The sequence below is a fragment of the Ziziphus jujuba genome, chromosome 11 (genome assembly GCF_031755915.1).
Source record: "Ziziphus jujuba cultivar Dongzao chromosome 11, ASM3175591v1".
In the NCBI taxonomy this organism is placed as follows: Eukaryota; Viridiplantae; Streptophyta; class Magnoliopsida; order Rosales; family Rhamnaceae; genus Ziziphus; species Ziziphus jujuba.
In genome coordinates this window covers 20,152,747-20,174,124 of record NC_083389.1, presented here as the reverse complement: position 1 = coordinate 20,174,124, position 21,378 = coordinate 20,152,747, and the positions used below count along the sequence as shown (strand labels likewise).

The window sequence follows — 21,378 nt, the reverse complement described above, 5'->3', positions numbered from 1 at the left end:
CCTCTGTCATCTTAGTCAAAATATCACAAACGGAGATTGTTAATAATAACCTATCGTTGATTTTCCTTTTTTAAAACAGACAGGCAGATTTCTTGGATACTATACAGGTTTTTTTTTTTTTTTTTAAAAAAAATTTTAATTAAAAAAAAAGGAAAAAAAGAAAAAAGAAAAAAAGATTGACATTGTTTTAAACTTCAATTTGAAACCAGATAACGTAAAGATGAAAAATGCTATTTGTTAAAAGTCCATATCCTAATTTTTGAAAAGGGTGCTCTTTTCCAAATTGAAAAATCCAAATTACTTGGAGGGTTATTAAACTAGATACAGTTGAGAATATGATGGAGAAAAATAAAATAAAAACTACCCATCTCATGAAGAAACCAACGAGCACCATTGATAGATGGATGTAGCAATGAATGCCCATTTCATTTTACACATGAACCCAAATATTCAAGCTTCAAAGCATAACTTCAGGATTATTTTCTTTTCCAATTTAAAATAGGGCATTCAAACTTTTCTGAATCATTGCCCCCCTTTTTTTTTTTTTTGGGATAAATTTTCTGAATCATTATCTAAAAATATGGTGGTAGAAGCAGACACATAAGATTTCTCATTACCAACCATTTTTACTAAAGCATAGCAAGACAATGGTAATTTGTTCAGAATATCAAATTCTTTTATTTCCTTAATTCTTTTAGCTAGTTACAACTCACAACTCAGGATATCCCAAACTTCACAAATACAGTAGCAAAATAAGTGAACACACAGATGAATGAATGAAATCAAACAAAATGAAGAACACACTTTCTCAACTAACACAATGGACACTGCAAACTCTACAAAATCTACATAGGTTACTGCCTCACCAATCATCAACATTGTAAAAATGCGGTGAGAAACGAGCCTTATTTTGTATTCTTGCAAGAAGCACTTGCAGATTGGATTTTCTGATCCATTCCCACGAAGGATCTTGATCTTGCAATTGAGAAAACATATGAACGCCCATGAGTCATTTTTCTTCTTCTTTTTCTTTGTTTTTTTTCTTTTATCTGGCAGCTTCTATGTACATGAGTTCAGCAGAGAGAGTTAGAAAAAGCTTTTAGTCAAACTATTACAGGATGCCTCAGGATAGCTAGCCTCAGGATAGCTACATACAACATTCTCTTCATTTAAGAACAGGTGCTATCCATCCTCCAGATGGATAAAAGTTATTTTCCTACCCACTTTGGCAGAAGGTCAGGCATTTATGGTGATAAGGAAAAGAATCAGCTTTCATTTACACATTGATACTGCTCCCTTCTTATTTCAAAACCAGAGTCTCAGCATATTCGGCTTTAGAACTTGCATCTAAACAGCTTAAGATGGTGTCTTTCATTAAGTCTTCAAGGATAGATTCACCAATGTCAAAACCAATGGTTTCAGTGTCCAACCGGATATCTAACCATGTTCCGGTTCTTGCCAAGTCTTTTCCGACAATCTGGTCCAGAGTACGAGGCAGTGGCAGTTCAAAGAGATTCCAATTAACTCCTTCGGAAACCTCAACAATAGCATTTTTCATATTTGGTACTGGCCTTATCCGCGGTAAAACACATAACACCCAAGGGGAGCAACCAAAGTAGTACTCACAAATCTCCATTAAAACTTCATTAATACAGTCAAAGAGAAGCTTTTGGTCACAGCAAATCTGGTTGGAGAAAAACTCTACCTCATCAACCAATGAGGGTTCTAGTAGTTGATCTGAATAAAGGCACTTTGTATGTAATTCATCCCAATTCAAACCAGAGGCTTGAATTACTGCTTTTATGTAGTCAAAGACTGATTCTTTGTCTTCCATAAAGCTTTTTGCACTATTAGGTTGATCTGCAGCTGAAGAGTCAGGCTCTTCGAATTGAATCCGTAGTGGCTGTATTGTTAGATTGACTGTATTTTGGAAAATAAATTCACATCAGCCCAGAAGCAATATGCTACACAAAAGAATAAGAGCAAAAAGGAGAATGAAGTCAAGTAAAACAAAATCCTATGATATGGATGCTTACCAGGTTCACATATCGTGTTTGCAGGGCTAATGTCATCCTCCGAGAATAGAGGTTCAAGAACTGAGACAGGACTTGGCCTCTCTGGCATATCAAAAGCACTTTCAAGATCCGAAACCTTCTTGATAGCCAAAGAGCTTGAAGGGGATGCTATTGGAGAAGATTTCAGCTCGTTGTCCTCATAAAAGTCCTTGAAAACAAACAAAAATAAATTTTTAGATAATATGTATTTGATAAAGTGGACAGATTCGTTCATTTTCACATACAGAATTTTCATATCTTAGAAAAGGTCTCCATATGTTTTTCTTTTTGGTACAAAAAAGGGTCTCCAAATGTTGTTATAACACAAGAGAGATTCATAATCTCCATTTTTGCCCTACATGCTCTTTGGAGGAAGACAGAACATTCAGACAATTGAACCAGCAGCAAATATATCATCATCCCATGGGCTTTTTTCATGAAGGGAGTATACCATCTTTGGATATTTATATTAATCATGTTAATGTAATTTTCACAAAAAATCTGTACAACAAAAATGAAGACAGAAAGAAAAAAGAAATGATATGCAACGCAAGAAACCAGTAAGAAATTATTACCTGTTTCATCGATTCCAAATTTCTTTTATCATCACATAGATCACATTTCTCCCCATTTTCATCCTCCCTGATAGCAGAGGTAGAGCAATTTGGTTCAGTGGTAGCATCCAAGATAATACATTCTTCTTTTATAATCTCTGGCTCACCTGCACATGTTGTACCAATGTTAACATTAAATAATTTAAAAACCTAAAAAAGGCTTTATAAAATTGCTTGACACAAAATTTAAAAAGGTTCAAAGCCAATACCTTCAGGACTTGTCTCATCTTCAACGATGAAATCAATGTCTTCAACTTTCACATTATGAATAATATCATCTGATATACTAGGGTTTGATGTAGGAGCTTGTTGTTCATGATCAGCATTGTTGTCTTGTATAGGGGACTGACTCTCTTTATATTGTGCTTCCCGACCTAAAGGACTAACATTTTTCTCTTTTATGGGAGACCACTTGCTCTCATTGACCTTTTGCAGTTTGCTACTGGCAGAAAATCTCATCTGTGCAGTTACAATAGCATCATCCCAATCCCTTCCAGGACTACCAATGGGAGAACGGTTGTACTCGGGAAGTGAAAGAATCCTTCCCAAGGTTTTAGGAACCTGTCTGCCTGATAAGTCCACAACTTCATCTCCATTGCTCAGCATCTCAGAAAGATGTTTTTTTGCCTCAATGTAGATATTAGATATCCTTTGATTGGGGAGACCATCAGCTTCAGGTTTTATACTTATTTCAGAGTCTTTCATTTTGCCAGCCTTGTCTGTTCTCTTGGAACCAGTGGAAGGTCTAGCAACTCTTTCAATATAGAAGTGGTCTTTGCTAGGAGAATTCATTCCACTATTTCCCTTACCACCTCCTTTCTCACCATCTCCTATGTTCCTAGACTTGAAGCGAAATCTATTCGACATCCCAGTTGTAGATATTTCATGTTGCTGCTTTCCTATGGCATGCTTCAATTTTCTTTTAATTTCAGAAAGAAAAAAGTGAGAACCAACTCTATCATTTGGCCCTTTATTTCTTGCAATACTATGACATTCCGGTGATGAGTCAAGGCTGCTTTCAATTTGTAAGTTTCGTAAGCCTGTTGGCCCAGGCTTCAAAATAACAATTCTATTTGAAGCCTCAGAATGCTCATTTTCCATTGATGGGAACTTTTCTTGAGATTTGGTCCTCCTCCTAAAGAAGTGCCGCTTTTTAGGATGGACAAGCTCCTCGGATTTGCTTACATTAACAAGCTTCTGTTCTAAGTCAGATCCACCATGCGGCTTGGTTTCATCATCTCTCTTTACCTTGGCATCCTGCAAGTTTTGAACAAATTTAACCAATAAAGAGTTTGGATCTTGCAAAAGTTTCAGAAACAGTTCTTCATCTGAACTTATGAGCTCAAGTGCATCCATGAGTTCTCTGGAGTGGTGGATCTTCTGATCTTCTGTGAGATTTTTGCCTTCAGAAAACTTCTGGTTTATGAACTCCTTCACCGCCTCACATAATTTGACTTCAAAGTCAGAATGCTTGTGGCTTGAAAGAACAGTTGCTTCACCATTCAGGTCATGCTTTGTGCAACAGGTACTTTTCTGATGTATCTGATGACAGAATTCTTCCATTATCTCATCTATACCAAGATCTTTTATAGATGGTTGGCTTGGGATCTGATCACAATTGCACTCCAATTGCAAATTTTCAGTTACATTCAAATTATGAACATCCATATCGCGGCTTTTCTTGCGACTCTTCTTTGCCCTTTTCTGGTGTGTTCTTGTTTGTCCTTCATGTGCTGACTCACTCTCTTTAGGTTCTACTTCAGCATTGCACGTATCCTTCTTTATGTCCTCCTCATTGAACATCTCTTCTTCCATGAGTTTCTTCACACTAGGCTTACGGGTATCAGCTGTTACTTTTTCTGCTCTGTTCTCTTCGACATCCTGAAACATTAATATTTTGGTAAATATGAATTAAGTACATATTCATCTAGTTAGCAAACAATAAATTTATCTAATACGGTATGCCCTCGCCTTCCTTTCTCTCATTCCTCTGAGATAATACGACACTGCAAATTCTAAGGAAACGCATTCCGTTAATCTGTAAGTTGATAACACTTACAGGCTTGTCTTGACAGTTCTCATCCAAATTGCTCAATATTTCAAACTTATTGTTTGAATTTCCAGTACCTGCTGAAGGAAAATGGAAATTTAACAAGCATTTAGAATTTGACAGATTAAAAATGCAAATCTCCTAAAGATTAGCTTGAAATGATCATTCACAAAGAAAATGATTAGAACAAAAATGTGAAGCTGCAATAATTCCTAGATAGCATATCAAACATGATGGCCATAATTACTTCAAAAATTAATTAGTCCCGAGAAAATGCCTGGTTCTTTACTAGTGCCATTTCTCCATCCTCCAAGAAATATGTTATAACAAATATCTTAATAAGAAATCAAATAGACTTCTTACCCAACGTATGCTTGCTTCCATGCCTCCTATCCGAGAGCAACTTCCGGCTAGATCGACCATTGCGGAAGTCAAATATACTTATGAAACCCCACATACAACCTGATTGATCTTTCTCATAACGCACAGAGCGTCTCTGGGACCTCTTCGCCATAGAAGTTGAGTGATTTTTCACTTAATTTGGATTTTTCTCATAAAAAATTTTTCCCACCGGCCTAGCTGCATGAAAACCAATCAACAGAGAAAACAAATCATTGATGAGCAGATTAAAGAATATTACTCAGAAATGAAATCCTCTTCTCAGCAAAACTTAAATAACATTTGAATATAATAAAAGTCTTCACCTATAAAAATGGGAGAACATCTTTTTGTATAAAGAAACAAATTTCTTATTACAGTAAGAGTTTTTATTTGGTTCATACAAAAATTTATTGACATCTGTGCATTTACAGAATTGAAAAACTTAATTGCTCGTCAGGATCAACAATAACAGGACTACAAGTATAAGCTTCCCCACGAACAAAATGATGCAAGACTAAAGCCAAGTAATTTTGGAAAAGAAATTCTGGATGCAAATAGTACTGACCATAAAGAAATGAAAATGCATAAGATACCTCGTGTTTTGAGCCTTGAAATCGCTGCTCAGAATAAAAGTGAAGATTAACCAAATCCAGTACAGAATACTCAAGAACCTCCTATTTACCTCTTAAGCGATCTGGAAGAGTGAAGTTTAAGGTAACAAAGCTTTCTTTGGATGGCAAGGTATCAAATCCTTCTCTTTTTCCTTCATAAAAGGCCTTTAACATGGCATCTCTCACTTCACACAATGTGATATTCTCTTCAAAGAAAGGATCACTCAAAATAATTATATCCCCTCAACGTTCATGATCACAAAAATGGGTCACGGCTAAATAATTCGCCCTCATTTTTCAATGAACAAACTTAGTAAATGATAACCTTCTTGGAAAAATGTGATCAAAAGCTTGCCTCCAAAATCGTTAAATCCAAATCTCATGAGCACAAACTGAATTCAAAATCCTTAATTTTGATACTTGAACTGATACTTTGTTGAGCAACCACTATATCAAGGTCAATGCTTCAACCACTGAAAGAAGAAAACATGCAAAAGTGAAAATTTTAAGCCTCTATAATATAGCATGAAACGCCAACGAAAGTGACCCATTGTGATCACCCAAGTCAATTTCTGCAAAATTCGGAACGAAGATATTCATTCCCAACAGAGAAAATAAATAAATAAATAAATAACAAAGCTTTGCAAGATTCTCCGTTCTATATCAAAGTTTTAACCACCAAATTAAACCATCAAAATTTTCCAAAGAAAAGGCCAAAACAACACACTTTTTTTTAACAAAACCCAGATCAATTTTTCAGCATCTTCTACAACACCTGCTGAGAAGTAAAGACTTTTCCCTTTTTTTTTATTTTTATTTTTTTACTTTTTTCCAAGTGGGTATCTTTTTTTGACAACGAAAAAGAGTCCCAAATGCTTATCTAGCACCGACCCACTAAATTTTTTAAGCAGAATTTCCCAAACGGGCAGCCATTAAAGACTGAGAAAAGTGGAGGAAGAGAGAGGGAGTAGGAGGAGAGAGAAAGTGAGAAAGTGAAAGAGGAGAGCTTTACAATGTTGTTGTTGGCTGACAGTAGAAGAATACGTGACAGTTGGGTCAGGATTAATGGGGTCCATAGAGAGAGCTTTGTATGGAAGAAAAGGTGAAGCTGTCTCCATTTTCTTCTCTGCAATTCCACGTTCAACAATCATCAAATACACATACACAATCTCTCTCTCTCTCTCTCCTCTGCTTTTATCTTTCTGATATATTCTCTCCCTATGAAAAAATGCTCTCCTCTCTCTCTAAAACTCCGATGGTGATAAAGAAAAGAGAGAGAAACGTATCTTGACGTGTACTCTCTTCTTTCTGAAAGAGAAGAATTTTGTTGCGAGGTTTGGCCTTTAGGCAAATGAGGTCATATGAGAATTGACAGAATTCACCCAACGGAGAAACAATGGTGTGATAAAAACTAAAAACGAGTAATTATTAAAAATTAAATATTTTTATATTTATTTTCCCTCATGATTTCCATTAATTGCCAAGGACACTAGAGCCAATCATTTTTGTTCAGGAAAATTACAGTAAGACTGCCATTTGTTTTTCAGAATTGCTTTTGTATTTTTATAAAAATCATAAAATATCCATTTTACATATTTTTCTCTATTAGAATATCACTTTTTTTCGCATATTAATTATAAAAGGAAAAAAAATATGGTACAACAAAAAATTTGAAATATGAAAGTATACTTTTATAATTTTAAAAAATATAAAGACAAATTTATTAAAATTGGTAATCCTATGTGGTGGGTAACAAGAGGAGCGGCCATGAACCTTTCCTTTTTTTTTTTTTTTTTTTTATATATATTAGCTGTCTAAGACTTTCAATTTTTAGTGGTAAAGCAATAGATATAGGTCATGAATCATGACTTTCACAACTTATATATAGATATATAAAAATAAACAAATATATAATAACATATATAAGTCCTAGTATACCTAGACCTTGTCATGGATTTTTAATATACAATAAAAGACAACATTTGTATCACATATAATATAAATCCGCGTGTATATGTGTTTATATATTAGTCTAAGGGTAGGTAGCCGACAGGTTACTGTGAAGTAAAGTAATATATCACATAATATCATTGATAAAATGGTGAATGATAAAGTAGAGGGTAAGAGTTAAATTTTGAAGGCACTTTTGTATTACTCTTTTGACCCAACAAAATTAGCTTTTTAACCAAACAATTATTATGAATGAATCTTAATTACATGCTTTGAAATTTTTGAATCCCAAACCGCCCTCTTGCTAGAAGACAATCTCTAAATCAAAGTACATTCAATAGGTATCAAAACTGCCTAAGAAATTTTGAAATTTCACTATGCCTTGGTCAAAATGGTAGACTAAAGTTTTTTCTTTCCTTGTTCCTTGTTTGTTTTATTACAAAATTAATTTTCTGTTTACTTAGAATCTATTTGGTTCACCGATTAGAGTTTAAAAAATAAAAAAATAAAAAAAAATAAAAAAAAAGAAGAAGAAGAAGAAGATAAGATAATCAATATTTCTTTTTCAATTTTATTATCGTATCTATCTAGAAGATTAAGAAGAAAGATTGCATAAATATTTGAAAGCAATTTTATCTATTTCTATGGGAGGTAGTTCTAGTTCCTTTACTAAGACAACTAATATTTAACACAGAATTCAGTGACAAAAATTTTAATTTAATAACATATTTACCATATAAAATAATAATTTTAATTATTTGAATAAAAACTACACTAATGCTATAAACACCAAATTTTTTTATGAAATAATATAATAAAAGTACATGCTAATATAATTTAAATTTGTACAAGTAAATTTTTTTTTTTTATCTTTACAACAATTTATAATTTAAAAATAAGAAGATGTTTGAAATGGATAAGTGAATATCAATAAGATAATATTACATTATTTGATAAATCATTTGGTCTCTTATGTTATTATAGGGATAAATAACAAAAACTTATCACTATTAAATTATTTTTTATACTGCTGAGGCCATGAAATTACTTTCCAAAAGTCCAGACATTTCTTTATTAATGTCAATAACTGGGATTTCCATTTGCAATCTTGAAAAATTAAATTTAAAGCAGGTATTTGCCCTGAATTTTCAATATCCCAAGAAACCCTATTATATATTTTAAAAAAAAAAAAAGGAAAAAAAAAAAGGACCAGAAGCTTGTATATTTATTTATTTATTTTTTTCTGAGAGGGCTTATTTATTTACCTGTGTATTATGCATTGGAAATATATTAAATGTATGCCAAGAGAATGAGCATGTAAAAAAGGCAAGTGAGGAGCAGTTGGGCCTAATTTTAGCTGGGCCCCAACTACATAAAAGCACTTGGGTCCACCAACCCCACTTTTTACCAACTCCAATACTAATTCATTGTCTGCTCTATGAAGGAGGCCCATATAAGACAAAGAACCCCCAATTCCACAAACCAACACCCATTTACGTGCTAGATTAAAGAAAAATATACCCAATGAATAAAGTAGTGAAGAGAATTAAATTAAATTAAAAAATACAGTACAAAAATGTTTTTTCTTTAATTTATTGTTATGATTATTATTATTATTATTATTTTATGTTATTTAGGTGGATAATTGATCTTTCAACCTTCATTAAGCTTGACCTTTTTTTGGTTACAATAATAGTGACAATAATGATAACAAGAGGCTAACCATGCATGAGATTGTTGTTTATAGTTGCAAAGTGGCTATCGGAGGTTTTCAGCCAAAAAAAAAAAACAAAAAAAGTGGCTATCGGAGGTCATAATCCAAGTTTTGGAATGTGTTGGAAGTTGTCAATATTGTTTTTGTTTTAAGTGAAACAAGGTACCAAATGCCATACCAAATGGGGGGGGGACCACTTCATGAAAAAAAAAAGAGGTACGTTGTTAAGTTTATTAATTTCGGAGTAAAATTTTATAAGGATGGTGACATAAACTAATTGATTAAACATGGTTCTCAATTTTTGCATCGTCAAACATACATATTTATATAATATATGCAACCAAGTTCACATAAAGTTAATTTAATAGTTTTATTCTCTATATTTTTTTAAATATTAAATTATTTTAAAAATTAAGATTTTATAAATACATAAATAGTCTATATGAGTTTTATTTTATCTTTATAAAATTTTAACAGTTCATTAAATTTATATATATCATCAATATGCTTTTAAATATTAATTTTTAAAGTAATTTAAAAACTTATGTAATAAGTTATAGTAAACCTGATGCATATAGACATATATACGAAAATTTTATGGTGAGGACGGTTCGCATGATGAACGCAGTATTAATGATGGTTTTTCATAGTATTAACAACGGTTTTTTAGAAAATCATCACCAATACTATGAAAAACTGTTACCAATACTGTAGTCTGTATGAGGACCATACGCACCATAAACAGATTGTATATATATATATATATATATATATAAATTCCTAGCAAAATATATATTATATATATATAGATAAAAAAGAAAAAGAAAAGTGGAAAAAAGCATGAGATTTTTATTTTTATTTATTTATTTGTTTTTTTTTTAAATTTTTTTTTGCATGTAAATGATGGGGGAAGCTTTTCTCTTGCTTGGCCTAAAAGATATTCGACATAATTCAAAAGTTGAGACGGTCGAATGGCATATTGAAGAGGACCACCAAGAAAAATTGATTCCTAATACAATCATTTTCTACCGACTTTCCAACTTCCCGCAAGTAGAGACAATACGCTAGCATATATAACATTTACCACATAGCATCTACCAAAATGACTATGCTTTTTTATTTTATTTCAATCAATGAAAAATAAATGTTACTCAGGAAATATTCTTTGTTTTTCTATTTTATATTATTTTATTTTTTGGTAAGTACTTAATGGTTGTTTAACTTATTAATTGAACGACCTTCTGTACCTACCGGGTGCAATTTTTTTATTTCATTTGATGGGCAATTTGGTGCAAAATTAAATTCATCAAAAATTCCTTCCCCGCATGCAAATACGAACGCATGACAAAAAGCATAATCCAAATTTTTCTGCAATAATTAATTTTGGGTTTTTTGCAGTATAGTTTGTTGAGATCAATATTATCAAATTAGGTCATTTTAATAAAATATTCAAATCTAGCAGTTTAGTTTTTATGCTCATAGCTTGGAGGTTATCAAGTAGATTTCTCACCAAATGATGTCGCCTAGCTAACCCTAAATGCTTCAAGAGATTGAGATTTATTAATTAAAGGGGCTATGGCCTATGGGATGTTGATATTTATTCAAATATTAGTTGCCATTATTTTATTGCTCTTTAAAGCTAATTGTTTATTAAGGTAGCGGAAATAATGATTTTTTTCTAATGAATTAATTTCCAAATTTATTAAATAAAATAATGCTCATGTATATTTAGAAGTGTTTCATATTGTCACATATCTTCTCTAACGACTATACAATTGTCATATAAACATTAATCATTTATTTTAACTAAATCACACATCTCTTAGCAGAGACGAACTGGTCGAAATAATAATTAAACCTGTGATGAAAATTAATCCTTTACATCTAGACTATAAGTATATATTTCTTTTTAACACACACAAAAAGGGGGAAAATAAAAAGTAATATATATATATTTCTGATTTCTCTCCCAACTTTGTTATGGACATCCCGGTTGTAACCACTCCCCTGTAAAGCATTGGATGCTCCGTCTTTTGGATACCCAATGTCTTAAAGGGGACTCCCAACCTCATATATCCTATCAAAAAGAGAAAGTAAAAGCTCTATTAATTGCAATACACTCAAGAAGAAAGTGATGAAAGATTGTGGGGGAAGTGAAATATATTTAGCTATACTTTTCTTTTATATAATTTTATAATATTAAACAGTGATAATGTGAGTTGGCCAACAAAGGAAATAGTGGAAAATCATACTCATTAAAATTGACAAATTCTACCCACAATCATAACATGAAAAATTGTAACAAATCATGTAAAAAAAAAAAAAAAAAATGCCAACCTAGTAATACTGGCCTTGGGCGTGCACTTCCAGAGGTAACTTTCTTGTTTCCTCATCATGAATAAAATTATAAAAAAGTAAAAAAAAAAAAATTAAAAAAAAAAACCTAAGAGAGAGAAAAAGAGCCAAAGATAAGGTATATTCTTATTGATAGCATAACATAATTGAAAAATAATCTAACATCATTGAAAATAGGGCCTCCCTTTCAAGTCCCAACATCCTAATCCATAATAAGACAATACATATAATATTATATCTATATATATATATATATAAATAAATACAAAGGGGTAGAGAGAGGGAGAAAATTGCTTAATAAGCTATATTCTACTAACCTAATCATTGGCTGTTTAGGATAAAATTATAAAATAAACTCTATATTATTTTAATTAGAGCTTTGCCTTGTAAACAGTCTCTTTGAAAAATCAGAAAACAACTTTAACATTGATGTTACCTTTAGAATGAAAGGACAATTGAAAACTAGCCCCGTAACACCTTATTGCATAGGGGGACCCTAAAGTCTTTATGATTTTCATTCGTTGGATTTTTTTCTTAGATAACAATGATAATTGTATATTTTCTTCTTCTTTTTTTTTTTTTTTTTTTTAAAAACAATGATAATGTATATATTTACAAAATAGTGGTGTATCTAGCTCCATTGATGATTTTGTGCCACGTATTAATTGATTGAGCAGAATAGAGCGCCGACAGCAGAATATAACATTTATTTTTCATTTTTATTTATTTATTTAGTTTGCAATGACAAGTCAATGCTGTGGCTTCATCCCCAAATCAGAGCCTCGGAATAATGCCTCTTCTCTTGTTTTTATTTAAATTATTATACACAAAGAAATATATATAAATACTTATTTAACATCAATATATGACGCTTCACTTTCATAGCCAATTGAACAAATATTATTATACTCTAATTAACTACTAATTCTTTTAACATTTCACTTTAATTTTAAACTGAAAATTGGTACTATAGAAGAAAATATTGCCCATGAGAAAAAGCATTACCATACATCATCATGCTTGAAGCACTAAATAAAATCCTTTTAAATAAAAACCAACGTGGGAGACGAAGATTTCTCTGTTCTGCTGCAAGCTAAGCAGCGCATATCATAAAATTTGATAGCAATATAAATAAAAACATTGAAAATGGATCAAAAAGATTTGCTCATTGACCTGGAAGCCGAAAAAGATGTATCTTAACCTTGGCTTAGAACTTTCCTCACGCTTTTAGGGCCTAAATTTTTCTTTAATTTTCTTTATCTCCGACAATGAAATGTTATTTGGGCAAAAGCAGAGAATACTTAAGAAGTTTAAATTCGGCCCAGCTTGAACAAACACAGACCCGTTATCTGATCATGGACTGGGATGGATAAGAGGAAACTAATATATATATATATTTTTTTCCCTCTTTAATCCAAATTTTTCGGTGTATCGGTGAACGCTGAAGAAATATATATATATATATATATATATATAACATTTTCTTTTGCTGTTTGCACTAAGATGTTGGAATCATGTCTTCAATTATTGGAACACACAAATGAAAAGTATGCGTTACCGTTAAAAATTTCTAAGGTGCACCTTCATTTAAAAGTGGTCACTTTCTGTCACATCCCCTGCTGTTTGACCCGCTAATCCAAATGTATCAGTCTCACATAACGAAGTTGTCCCAACTCCCATTGTCATGGAAGCCCAAAAAAACATTTAAAATAAAAAGTTGACGCAATATCCTTTTCTATTTGTCGGTTTCATTTATACAAAAAGTTTGAAGAGTAAAATAAAAGAAAGAAAAGGAGAGAGGGGTCGGCGGGTGCGGTGAATCTGAGATATTACCTTTTTTTGTTGGTTGTTTTTGTTTGAATGAGATTAGTTGGTTATAGAAAGGGGAACATACCCGAAATATTTGCACTTTTCATGTTGCAATTCCAAGGAATTCCAAGGAATTCTATAGTTATACAATGATCAATTTATCTTCCACCTGCATGAATTGCACAGAAAATAAACATATGAATTTGAAATTCATGCTCATGATGTGTATGCTCTAAGCTTAAATAAATCTACTGAAGAAATTCTAATGTAAGCTTAAGATTGATGCCTCGTTTATTTAAGGGATTGTTAAGGACAATTGCAGTAGATGCGGTTGCCCATCAATTTTTCTTTAACCATATAGGTTTTTATATCAAAAGAATTGCATCCATCATCAAATGGTTGGACATCTAAATAATGTGGACAATGATGCATTGCTAATGCAATGACCAAACGAGTAGTGGTGAACTGTTAACAAGTCATTTTCCTAAGAATAACCTAATCTCAAACAAATTTTTGGTACTATTACCGTAGTACCACCTTGCAAGCATTTCTTTTTTGATAACTTGCATACATTTCTAATACTAAAGGGTAAATATATATCTAGTACTAAAAGCTTTTAGCCTAAACTCTTTAAACTTCATTAAGATAAATTAGAAGCTGAAGACAAAAGAGACCAACTCTAGTTGGTTGGAGGTATCCCAAATTTAGCCTAATCTGAAACTGCAAGATGAATCCAGAATTCAAAGTGTAAAGCACAAAGAAATAATTACATTTCAACAGAAATCCAACAACCCTAATGTCTATTCAAGCATAATAGAAACTTAGTTATGTAACAATCTGCAAGTACCTTCAATTTATAATTATAACATCACGGCATTTTCTTTTTCGCCTCCTTGCATATCTCAAAATTCTTTCTGTCTCTTCCTCTATGTCTTTCGTCCAATAGTTTTCTAAATGTCCTCCAAGGGATTTAAAAAAAAAAAGCAACTCCATTTAGAGAAATGATTAAACAATGTATAAATATAACATTTTTTCAGTTTGTCATATTATTGTTGCCAATAAACTGGCAAACAAGAAGTTGTAAGGCGTCTGCTCTCATGCATTTAAGGAAAAAACCATACAGTGGAAGATGCATAATGCATTTATCCCTTTCTCCGGCAAACTAAGATGCATTAGCTCGTGATATCAAAGCAAACCCTAGCATCTTCTGGTGATAAATAAAGGGAAATAATAGCAATAAATTCAATTTCGCTTTTTGGTTCCTAAATGTATGGGCATATAGAGAGTTGTGGAGTTAAAACTCACCCCTCCATACATGGAATCTATGCACTTATATAGCAACGTATGTTATATAACCAATATCCAAAAACTTAACCATGAGCTGTAATGGTCAAGGAATATAACACTGCAGTCTACTTTCAATTAAGAACCTGTCTTTGTCTCTTCAAGCAAGCAGGAAAAACCTCCATCAATTTCCTCATCTGATTCAATGACAACTCTACGTTCTCTTTCCTGCAACATGTAATTGTCTTCTCAAATGGTATATGACAATAGGTTCATTATACTCCAAATGAGCAAGCATAATTTTTAACATGCGACATGTAGGATAGTTTTAGCTTTCATTTAAGTGCATTTGGGGGATAAAACACAATATGTCAATATCGCAGTGATCATGCTACCATCCCTTCCAACAGAATGTTCAATCCAAAATGATGAATCTGCCCAATGATAAAGGAGGATAAAAGATTAATATGAAAAAAAAAAAAGGAACATGGGCTAGAAATAACCTGTTTAATGGAAGAAGGTCCTTTTTGTAGGCGCATCTTGTGGGATGCCATCTTGGTGAAAGTAGCTTTTCCCTCTTTTCCTGAATTCCAGCCTCCTGTTCCCATCTTTGAATTTAAAGTTGTTTGTGCACAAATCTTTGGAGACACTGCTGAGCTGAAATCAAGAAGAATATACACTTTTTTACATATTAAAAGTCCTGTTTGATATTAATAATGTAATGAAAGGAAAATACAATTATGCCCAAGATAAGGTGTTGCATATTAGTAATGATAACACCAACAAAAACAAGAAATATGCATGATAAGGTAGCAGGAATGGAGATTATTAAACAGAAAAATGAAGAGATGATATAACTTGGAAGATTCATTACCAAGTTAGATTCACCACTTAGAAACAAGATGATTTTGCTTAAATAACTCCATTATGTCCATCAGAAAGGTAATAGTCGCAAGGGAAACAGGCTTGACATGTTTTAAGTTGAAAACACAACATAATTTTAGATACAAGATATTTTATGGCCATCCTGTCAAGCCTAAAAGGCTATCTCAGAACAAACTGTGGCCTATGGCTAGCGTTGACGTACAACCATACTGTTACTCTAGAAAATATTGAAAGTCAAGTATCCAACTCCACAAGTAAAATTAGAATGAAAGCATTAAATAAAACTGATAAACATCTATCATACGTTAGACAAGGGGTCCAAAAGAGAACAAAATGAGGATGATATATATATGAGTTAGGGTTTGACAATATACTTATGTGTGGGGCCACAGAAAGTATAAGATACTTGAAGAAAATATAATATAATTCAGTATTTAGACAAACTGGATAACTTAAAATGCATGAATCAAATCATGGTCGATATGTACAGAACTTAAACAATATTTTTATATTTAAGATAATAATGCATCATTGCCACACTGGTATATTTCTTAGATTTATTAAGAAGACCACATAGATCCTTGTGGAAGCACAGAAGCCAATGAACAAAACTTTGCTTCGCATAAGATATTTTAAAAAATTTTGCTTCACATTAAATATTTTGAGAGAGAGAGAGAGAGAGAGAGAGAGAGAGAGAGAGAGAGAATTGACAACAACTGGTGAAACAATGTATGAGACTTCCATCCAGAAAAGAAGAATGCTTTGTGACTGGATTATGCTGGTTCCTAGACACAGTGTAATAATGAGCATTTACTGCAGTAGTCATAACCATGCTAGCCATTTATCAGGTAGCAATAGGCAGTAAAGTTCATGGATGCAGAACATATAGCATAGTGGCTCAATTGTATTTGCCGTATAACCTAAAAAATGCCCAGGTTACTTTTTATGTTATTATTATTATTATTATTTTTTACCTCTTTCCTTCCAAAGATTCAGGCCACAGGAAGATAAATTTTTAAGGAAAAAAGAAAAGAAATGGTTGAAGCTAAGCTTTAATCAGTCCAGTCCAAGGACCATAAGGGAACTTTCCTAATAACAAGGATTGCAATAAGGAAAATAACTTATTTTATCATGCAGAAAAATAACCAATGTAAATGAAGTTTCTCACATACTTCCTAAAAGGCTGTGGCTTTCCTTGTGGAGATGCAATGCAGCTAGTGGCCTGAAAATTTTGACATGTAAAATGCTTTTTTAGAGAACATTCACCATGAAAAGTGCTTCATAAAAGACTAATTGTTCACAATTTGAGGAAAACAAAATACCTTTGGTGGTACAATAGAGGGTGCTTGGTCCTTTGGGTTGGTGACCGTTAGGCAGCAAGTAATAGCCTGCAAGAAGTTGAATGATGAGAAAAAGGGAATCAACAAGGTTAGAGGCATATAAAATGCACAATGGAAAGTTAGAATCTTAAGGAAGTTTGAAAAATGAAAATTACAACTCAATTAAGAACTTACTATTGCTCGTTTCAAATAAAAATCAGGAAAGAAAGTTTATCATCTGAAAAGTGCGAATGCTTTCACATTATTTAATACAATGTTAGACAAACCTGCAATTCCTTGATGACTGAGTTACACAGCTCATTCTGTGATTTTATAATGGTTGCTTCTATCTTTTCTGGTAAGGCTGAAAGCACTAAGAAAATTTCCTGTAACTTGTCTTGATAAGTACCCTTCCTCACTAGTTCAGATATAGACTTGAAGCCCCCTTCAAAGATAGCTCTGATATCTTCTTGTCCCTTGTGCTAGTTTACCAAATTCTACGTTGTTAGAAAGTCCACATTTAAAAAAGCTTGAAATGGCTTAACAGAAAGTAAGTTTGGGAATAATGTCATTACCATTAGCTGTAGAGAACTATCTTGAACCACCAACTTTTGCCGTATTCCTTCAGCTGAATTTAGTTTGAATGAAGAATTATTTACTCTGATTAAGCTTGACAGAATTTTGACATCGCAAGGAATGGAGACTAAAATCACAGTGCATTGCCAAGTGTTCTCTTCCTCCTCACAGTAAACTGAAACTCATACTTATATCCTAACTAACAGAATGAGATTATTTAGATGGTGAATGAATACATTTTGCCCTTAAAAATTCCCCACTGAAGTTAAACTTTATCATCAGAATTGAAATTATTCAGGAAGATGGGCTTTGAATGTATTCTATTAAACTGTATATCTTGGATTTGTTGAAGATAAAGCATCAGATAGAACTTTTCTTTCAATGTGATAAATCAGCAGTTAAAAACATGCAACATATTTCGAAAGCAATTAAGAATATGAATATTCTACTTCAATTTTCATAGTTCCTAGATCACAGATCTACAAAAGTTTTGCAGCTTATAATACTGTTTCAAGTTAGAAGCAGTATATTACATATATCCTCTTCAGCTTGCATGATTTGGTGTTTGAGAATTAGGTTACTTACTCTCCAATGAAACTTCCTTTGTCCCTTTGTTTACTTGCATGACATCACTCTGAACAGAATCCAGGATCATTCCAAACTTATTTAATGAAGTTTCCATCAATCCTATTCGGTGCTGAAGTTCTTCACTAATCTGACCTGGTTAGATAATAAAATATTAACTTTCTCATTAAAAGCCATAAAAATGCCTGAAAAATATAATAATTTAATTGGCCTGTCAACTTTCTTACAGCAGAATGTTGCTTTCACATGTATGAGTTGTCTTACATCTATGATCTGGAAGAGATGCAGAATTCCATTTGCGCATTGTGTTGGTGGAGGATCTTGTTATTGGCATTTGATTTTCTTCACGTGTATGACTCATTGGAGGAGCAAAGGGAAGTACCCTTTTTACAGGTTTCTCTCGCTCTTGGGAACCAAATCTCTGCAAAATGAAACAAACAAAAGAAATAGAACAAAAAAAGGATTAATGCAGCTTATTCATGAATGATGCTTAAAAATAGATATTTACATAATTTCTACATGGCATTTTTGCTGTTCCACAGAAACCACGAGATATTGAAAAACAATGATAATAAAACTAACAAAATCAGTCTATATTTGAGGTTTCACTAAGCATTTCAACCAAATAATCAACCTTGGAAAATTTCCCTCAGAAATTGGAAAGGTAAAGAAGTTTCAGCTCTCTAAACTTCAAAGTATTGTTCCCACAATAGAAGTGTGAAAATCATATCTCTTTGTTAGGATGTAAGACATGTTAGTGTTTATGAAATTTCAAATAATAACAGGAGCAAGATGTGAAGGGAAAACTGAAAATATCCAGTCGAGCTTATCTTCATAAACTTAAATTTTGTAGCCTCTACAAAAGGTTAAAGAACAATCTTTAACATTTTACCATTAGAAGATCACGAAACCAGAGATATGAAACTGTTTACATCCAACTATAACTGATTGAACTTACAGGTAAAATAATAATAATAATAATAATTGAAAAGCATGCAACTACAGAAACTTGATGGTATAGAATAAATCTCTTGTTAAATTAAGCCAGCTAAAAATGTTTCAAACAATTTGATGCTTAATCAGTTTGACATTATTTCATGAAACCAATATCAAATACTTGACCTTTTATAATTATTTCCAATCAGGGAAGTAACAACATATTATGTTTCCAAACCTGATATTTACTATTTATACTCCCTGTCAAAAAAGAGTGTCAAACTTCTAGTTATATAAAACAATTTAAGCACTCTTAAAAGTTCTTCCTTCCTTAATAGTGAGAGCATTAAAAAAAAAAAAAAAGGGGAAATTTTTAGAATGTGCACAAATTCTAGCAAGCATTGGTCATTAGGTTTGACAAACACAAATGTGATAGGAAGCAGATGCTTATCTAGCTATCACTTATCATGATATCAAATAAACAAACTCAGAACCAAAAATGCGAGTAAAAGTTTCTTCAACTAAGCATTACGGTTTCTTTTGCCGCTAAGAAAGTGGATGAGAGGTGATAGACTACTAACAACATCCCCCCCCCCCCCAAAAAAAAAAAAAAAAAAAGAAGAAGAAAATAATTAAAAAAAGAAAAAGGAAATGTTCCTTCAACTAAACCAATTCAAAAACGCATTCCTTGCTGATAATAAAGTGGATAAAATAAATAAATAAGTTAATTTATTAAAAACAAGAGTAACAAAATTTTGAAGAGCTTGACAATGTCATCCAATTTTTGTTACAAACGAGATAAAAGATCAACAACTAAAATTTAAAAGAGACACGATTTAACCTGATCATTGAGAGCCTCGTCAAGAGAGCTCTGAGAGAGCTGAGAAAAAATGCCATGTTGAGAGAATCCCTGAGATGATTGTTGTGAAGATTGTGATCGAAGTTGTGATGCATGTGTCCCATTTGATACAGAATTTGATCTCCTTCAGAGATTTATAAACAAACAGCATCAGTAAAGAAGAACGAAAAAATTTCAAAGTAAATTTATTGTACTAGTCACATAAAATTTTAGTTTTCTTTGCAATATTTCTATCGTGGCAAAGGTTGCAGGGTATGATGGAATCAAGGACTTCGATCTCCTGTAGATATACAAATCTGGAGAAGTGTAGAAAAAGTAAAAAAAAAACGAAAAAGATGGAAGGAACAAATTCAAAATCTCGTAAAAATCCGAATACTCTTACATAAGCTCCGTTCGGTAGCAAGTTTGAAATATAATAAAAATTTAGAAGTCCAACTTTCCATTTCGTAAGCATTTTCTTGCACTTTCTAGGTTACTGAACAAAGCATTTTGCGATGGAAAATCAAATCGTGGATAGAAAATAAAATAAAATAGAGATCAAGTGATACTAAACTCGTCCGAGCAAAATACTAGTATCAAGCACAAATAAGTGAGAAATTTACAAAATATTATAAACCTTAAATCTCAAACTTTCGATTTTCTCAACATTTCCTAATTTTCTCGGGAAACAAACACGATATTGAGTAGAAAAATCGAAATCCTTAAAAATGAAGAAGAGGATTCAATTTCGAGCCTATATATTTTTACCAATTAAAAAAAAAAAAAAACACATAACAAGCGCGATTGCGTCAAACAAAACTTTCCGAACCTACGGAAACTTAAAAAAAGAAATCTTCAATTTTCTCAACATTTTTTTCTGCAGATTGTTCAAAAATGAACAAATGCATGCTGTTAAAATAGATCATCTTTTCTAGAAAATATTTTCTATGGAAAAAAAAAAGAAGGATAAAAGAGAGAATTCGAAACCTTGAGTGAGGAGGAAGAACCGAGATGGAGCTGAGATCGCTCGCCTTATTGATCTTCATCCTCATCGGCTCAATTCACTGACCTTTTGAGGTAGATCTCTGACAAATAAACTCTAATCGCCACAGACTATAACCCTATCAGAATTAACAGTGAGAGAGAGAAGATGGAAAATGTCCGTTTGAAATGTAAAGAATTTGAAAAGAAAAAGCGAAAGAGTATGACGGAGAACGAATACGCTGCGAGGCCTTTTATACGGGAAATGGCGGGAAATAAAGAAGTTTGGGTCATTCGGGTCGAGTTTGTTGTTTTCTAATTTTTTGAATTTGGGTATGGGTTGGGCTGCATTTGTTCGGTGCGTGGGTTGGGCTTAACTCTATAACTAAATTTGGATAATTGTCCAACCCTATGTACTTTTTGTTCTATCCACCTT

At 32.4% G+C, this 21,378-nt stretch overlaps 2 protein-coding genes across 7 annotated transcripts; both read right to left on the bottom strand.

The window, feature by feature from the left end:
* Positions 1-654: 654 nt before the first annotated feature.
* LOC107433043 (uncharacterized) lies at positions 655-7,037 on the bottom strand. Of its 5 annotated transcripts, none has more exons than XM_048464993.2 (8): positions 6,723-7,035; positions 5,693-6,282; positions 5,082-5,297; positions 4,728-4,798; positions 2,878-4,549; positions 2,630-2,775; positions 2,037-2,223; positions 655-1,920 (listed from the first exon to the last, which is right to left on the bottom strand). In XM_048464993.2, the coding sequence occupies exons 3-8, from the start codon at positions 5,230-5,232 to the stop codon at positions 1,301-1,303; spliced, it is 2,847 nt and encodes a 948-aa protein (XP_048320950.1). In that variant the 5' UTR covers positions 5,233-5,297; positions 5,693-6,282; positions 6,723-7,035; the 3' UTR covers positions 655-1,300. The 5 variants fall into 5 exon arrangements, with proteins under 5 accessions (XP_048320950.1, XP_015899768.2, XP_015899769.2 ...); XM_016044282.4 differs by having other exon boundaries at positions 5,693-6,183; XM_016044283.4 differs by having other exon boundaries at positions 4,728-4,795; positions 5,693-7,037.
* A 6,198-nt stretch (positions 7,038-13,235) lies between these two features.
* Positions 13,236-21,177, bottom strand: LOC107433040 (putative recombination initiation defects 3). 2 transcript variants are annotated; one of them, XM_060812581.1, is made up of 12 exons: positions 20,949-21,177; positions 19,965-20,106; positions 18,452-18,608; positions 18,188-18,322; positions 17,602-17,654; positions 17,314-17,508; positions 17,030-17,095; positions 16,880-16,929; positions 15,326-15,479; positions 14,969-15,050; positions 14,386-14,497; positions 13,236-13,707 (listed from the first exon to the last, which is right to left on the bottom strand). In XM_060812581.1, the coding sequence occupies exons 1-11, from the start codon at positions 21,011-21,013 to the stop codon at positions 14,388-14,390; spliced, it is 1,209 nt and encodes a 402-aa protein (XP_060668564.1). In that variant the 5' UTR covers positions 21,014-21,177; the 3' UTR covers positions 13,236-13,707; positions 14,386-14,387. The 2 variants fall into 2 exon arrangements, with proteins under 2 accessions (XP_060668564.1, XP_015899764.2); XM_016044278.4 differs by having other exon boundaries at positions 14,386-14,488; positions 20,949-21,176.
* Between the last annotated feature and the right edge of the window lie 201 nt (positions 21,178-21,378).

Bases quoted from the DNA above. Each gene is read 5' to 3' on its own strand.
- LOC107433043 (XM_025079585.3), bottom strand. From the start codon at position 5,232: ATGGCGAAGAGGTCCCAGAGACGCTCTGTGCGTTATGAGAAAGATCAA. The intron at 4,799-5,081 runs GTAAGAAGTCTA...ATTTTCCTTCAG, and splicing joins TGGAAGCAAGCATACGTTGG to CAGGTACTGGAAATTCAAAC. The intron at 2,776-2,877 runs GTATTGGCTTTG...CAACATGTGCAG, and splicing joins AGATGAGACAAGTCCTGAAG to GTGAGCCAGAGATTATAAAA.
- LOC107433040 (XM_060812581.1), bottom strand. From the start codon at position 21,013: ATGAGGATGAAGATCAATAAGGCGAGCGATCTCAGCTCCATCTCGGTT. The intron at 17,655-18,187 runs GTAAGTAACCTA...AACTAAATTCAG, and splicing joins AAAGGAAGTTTCATTGGAGA to CTGAAGGAATACGGCAAAAG. The intron at 16,930-17,029 runs GTATTTTGTTTT...CAAAATTTTCAG, and splicing joins CCTCTATTGTACCACCAAAG to GCCACTAGCTGCATTGCATC.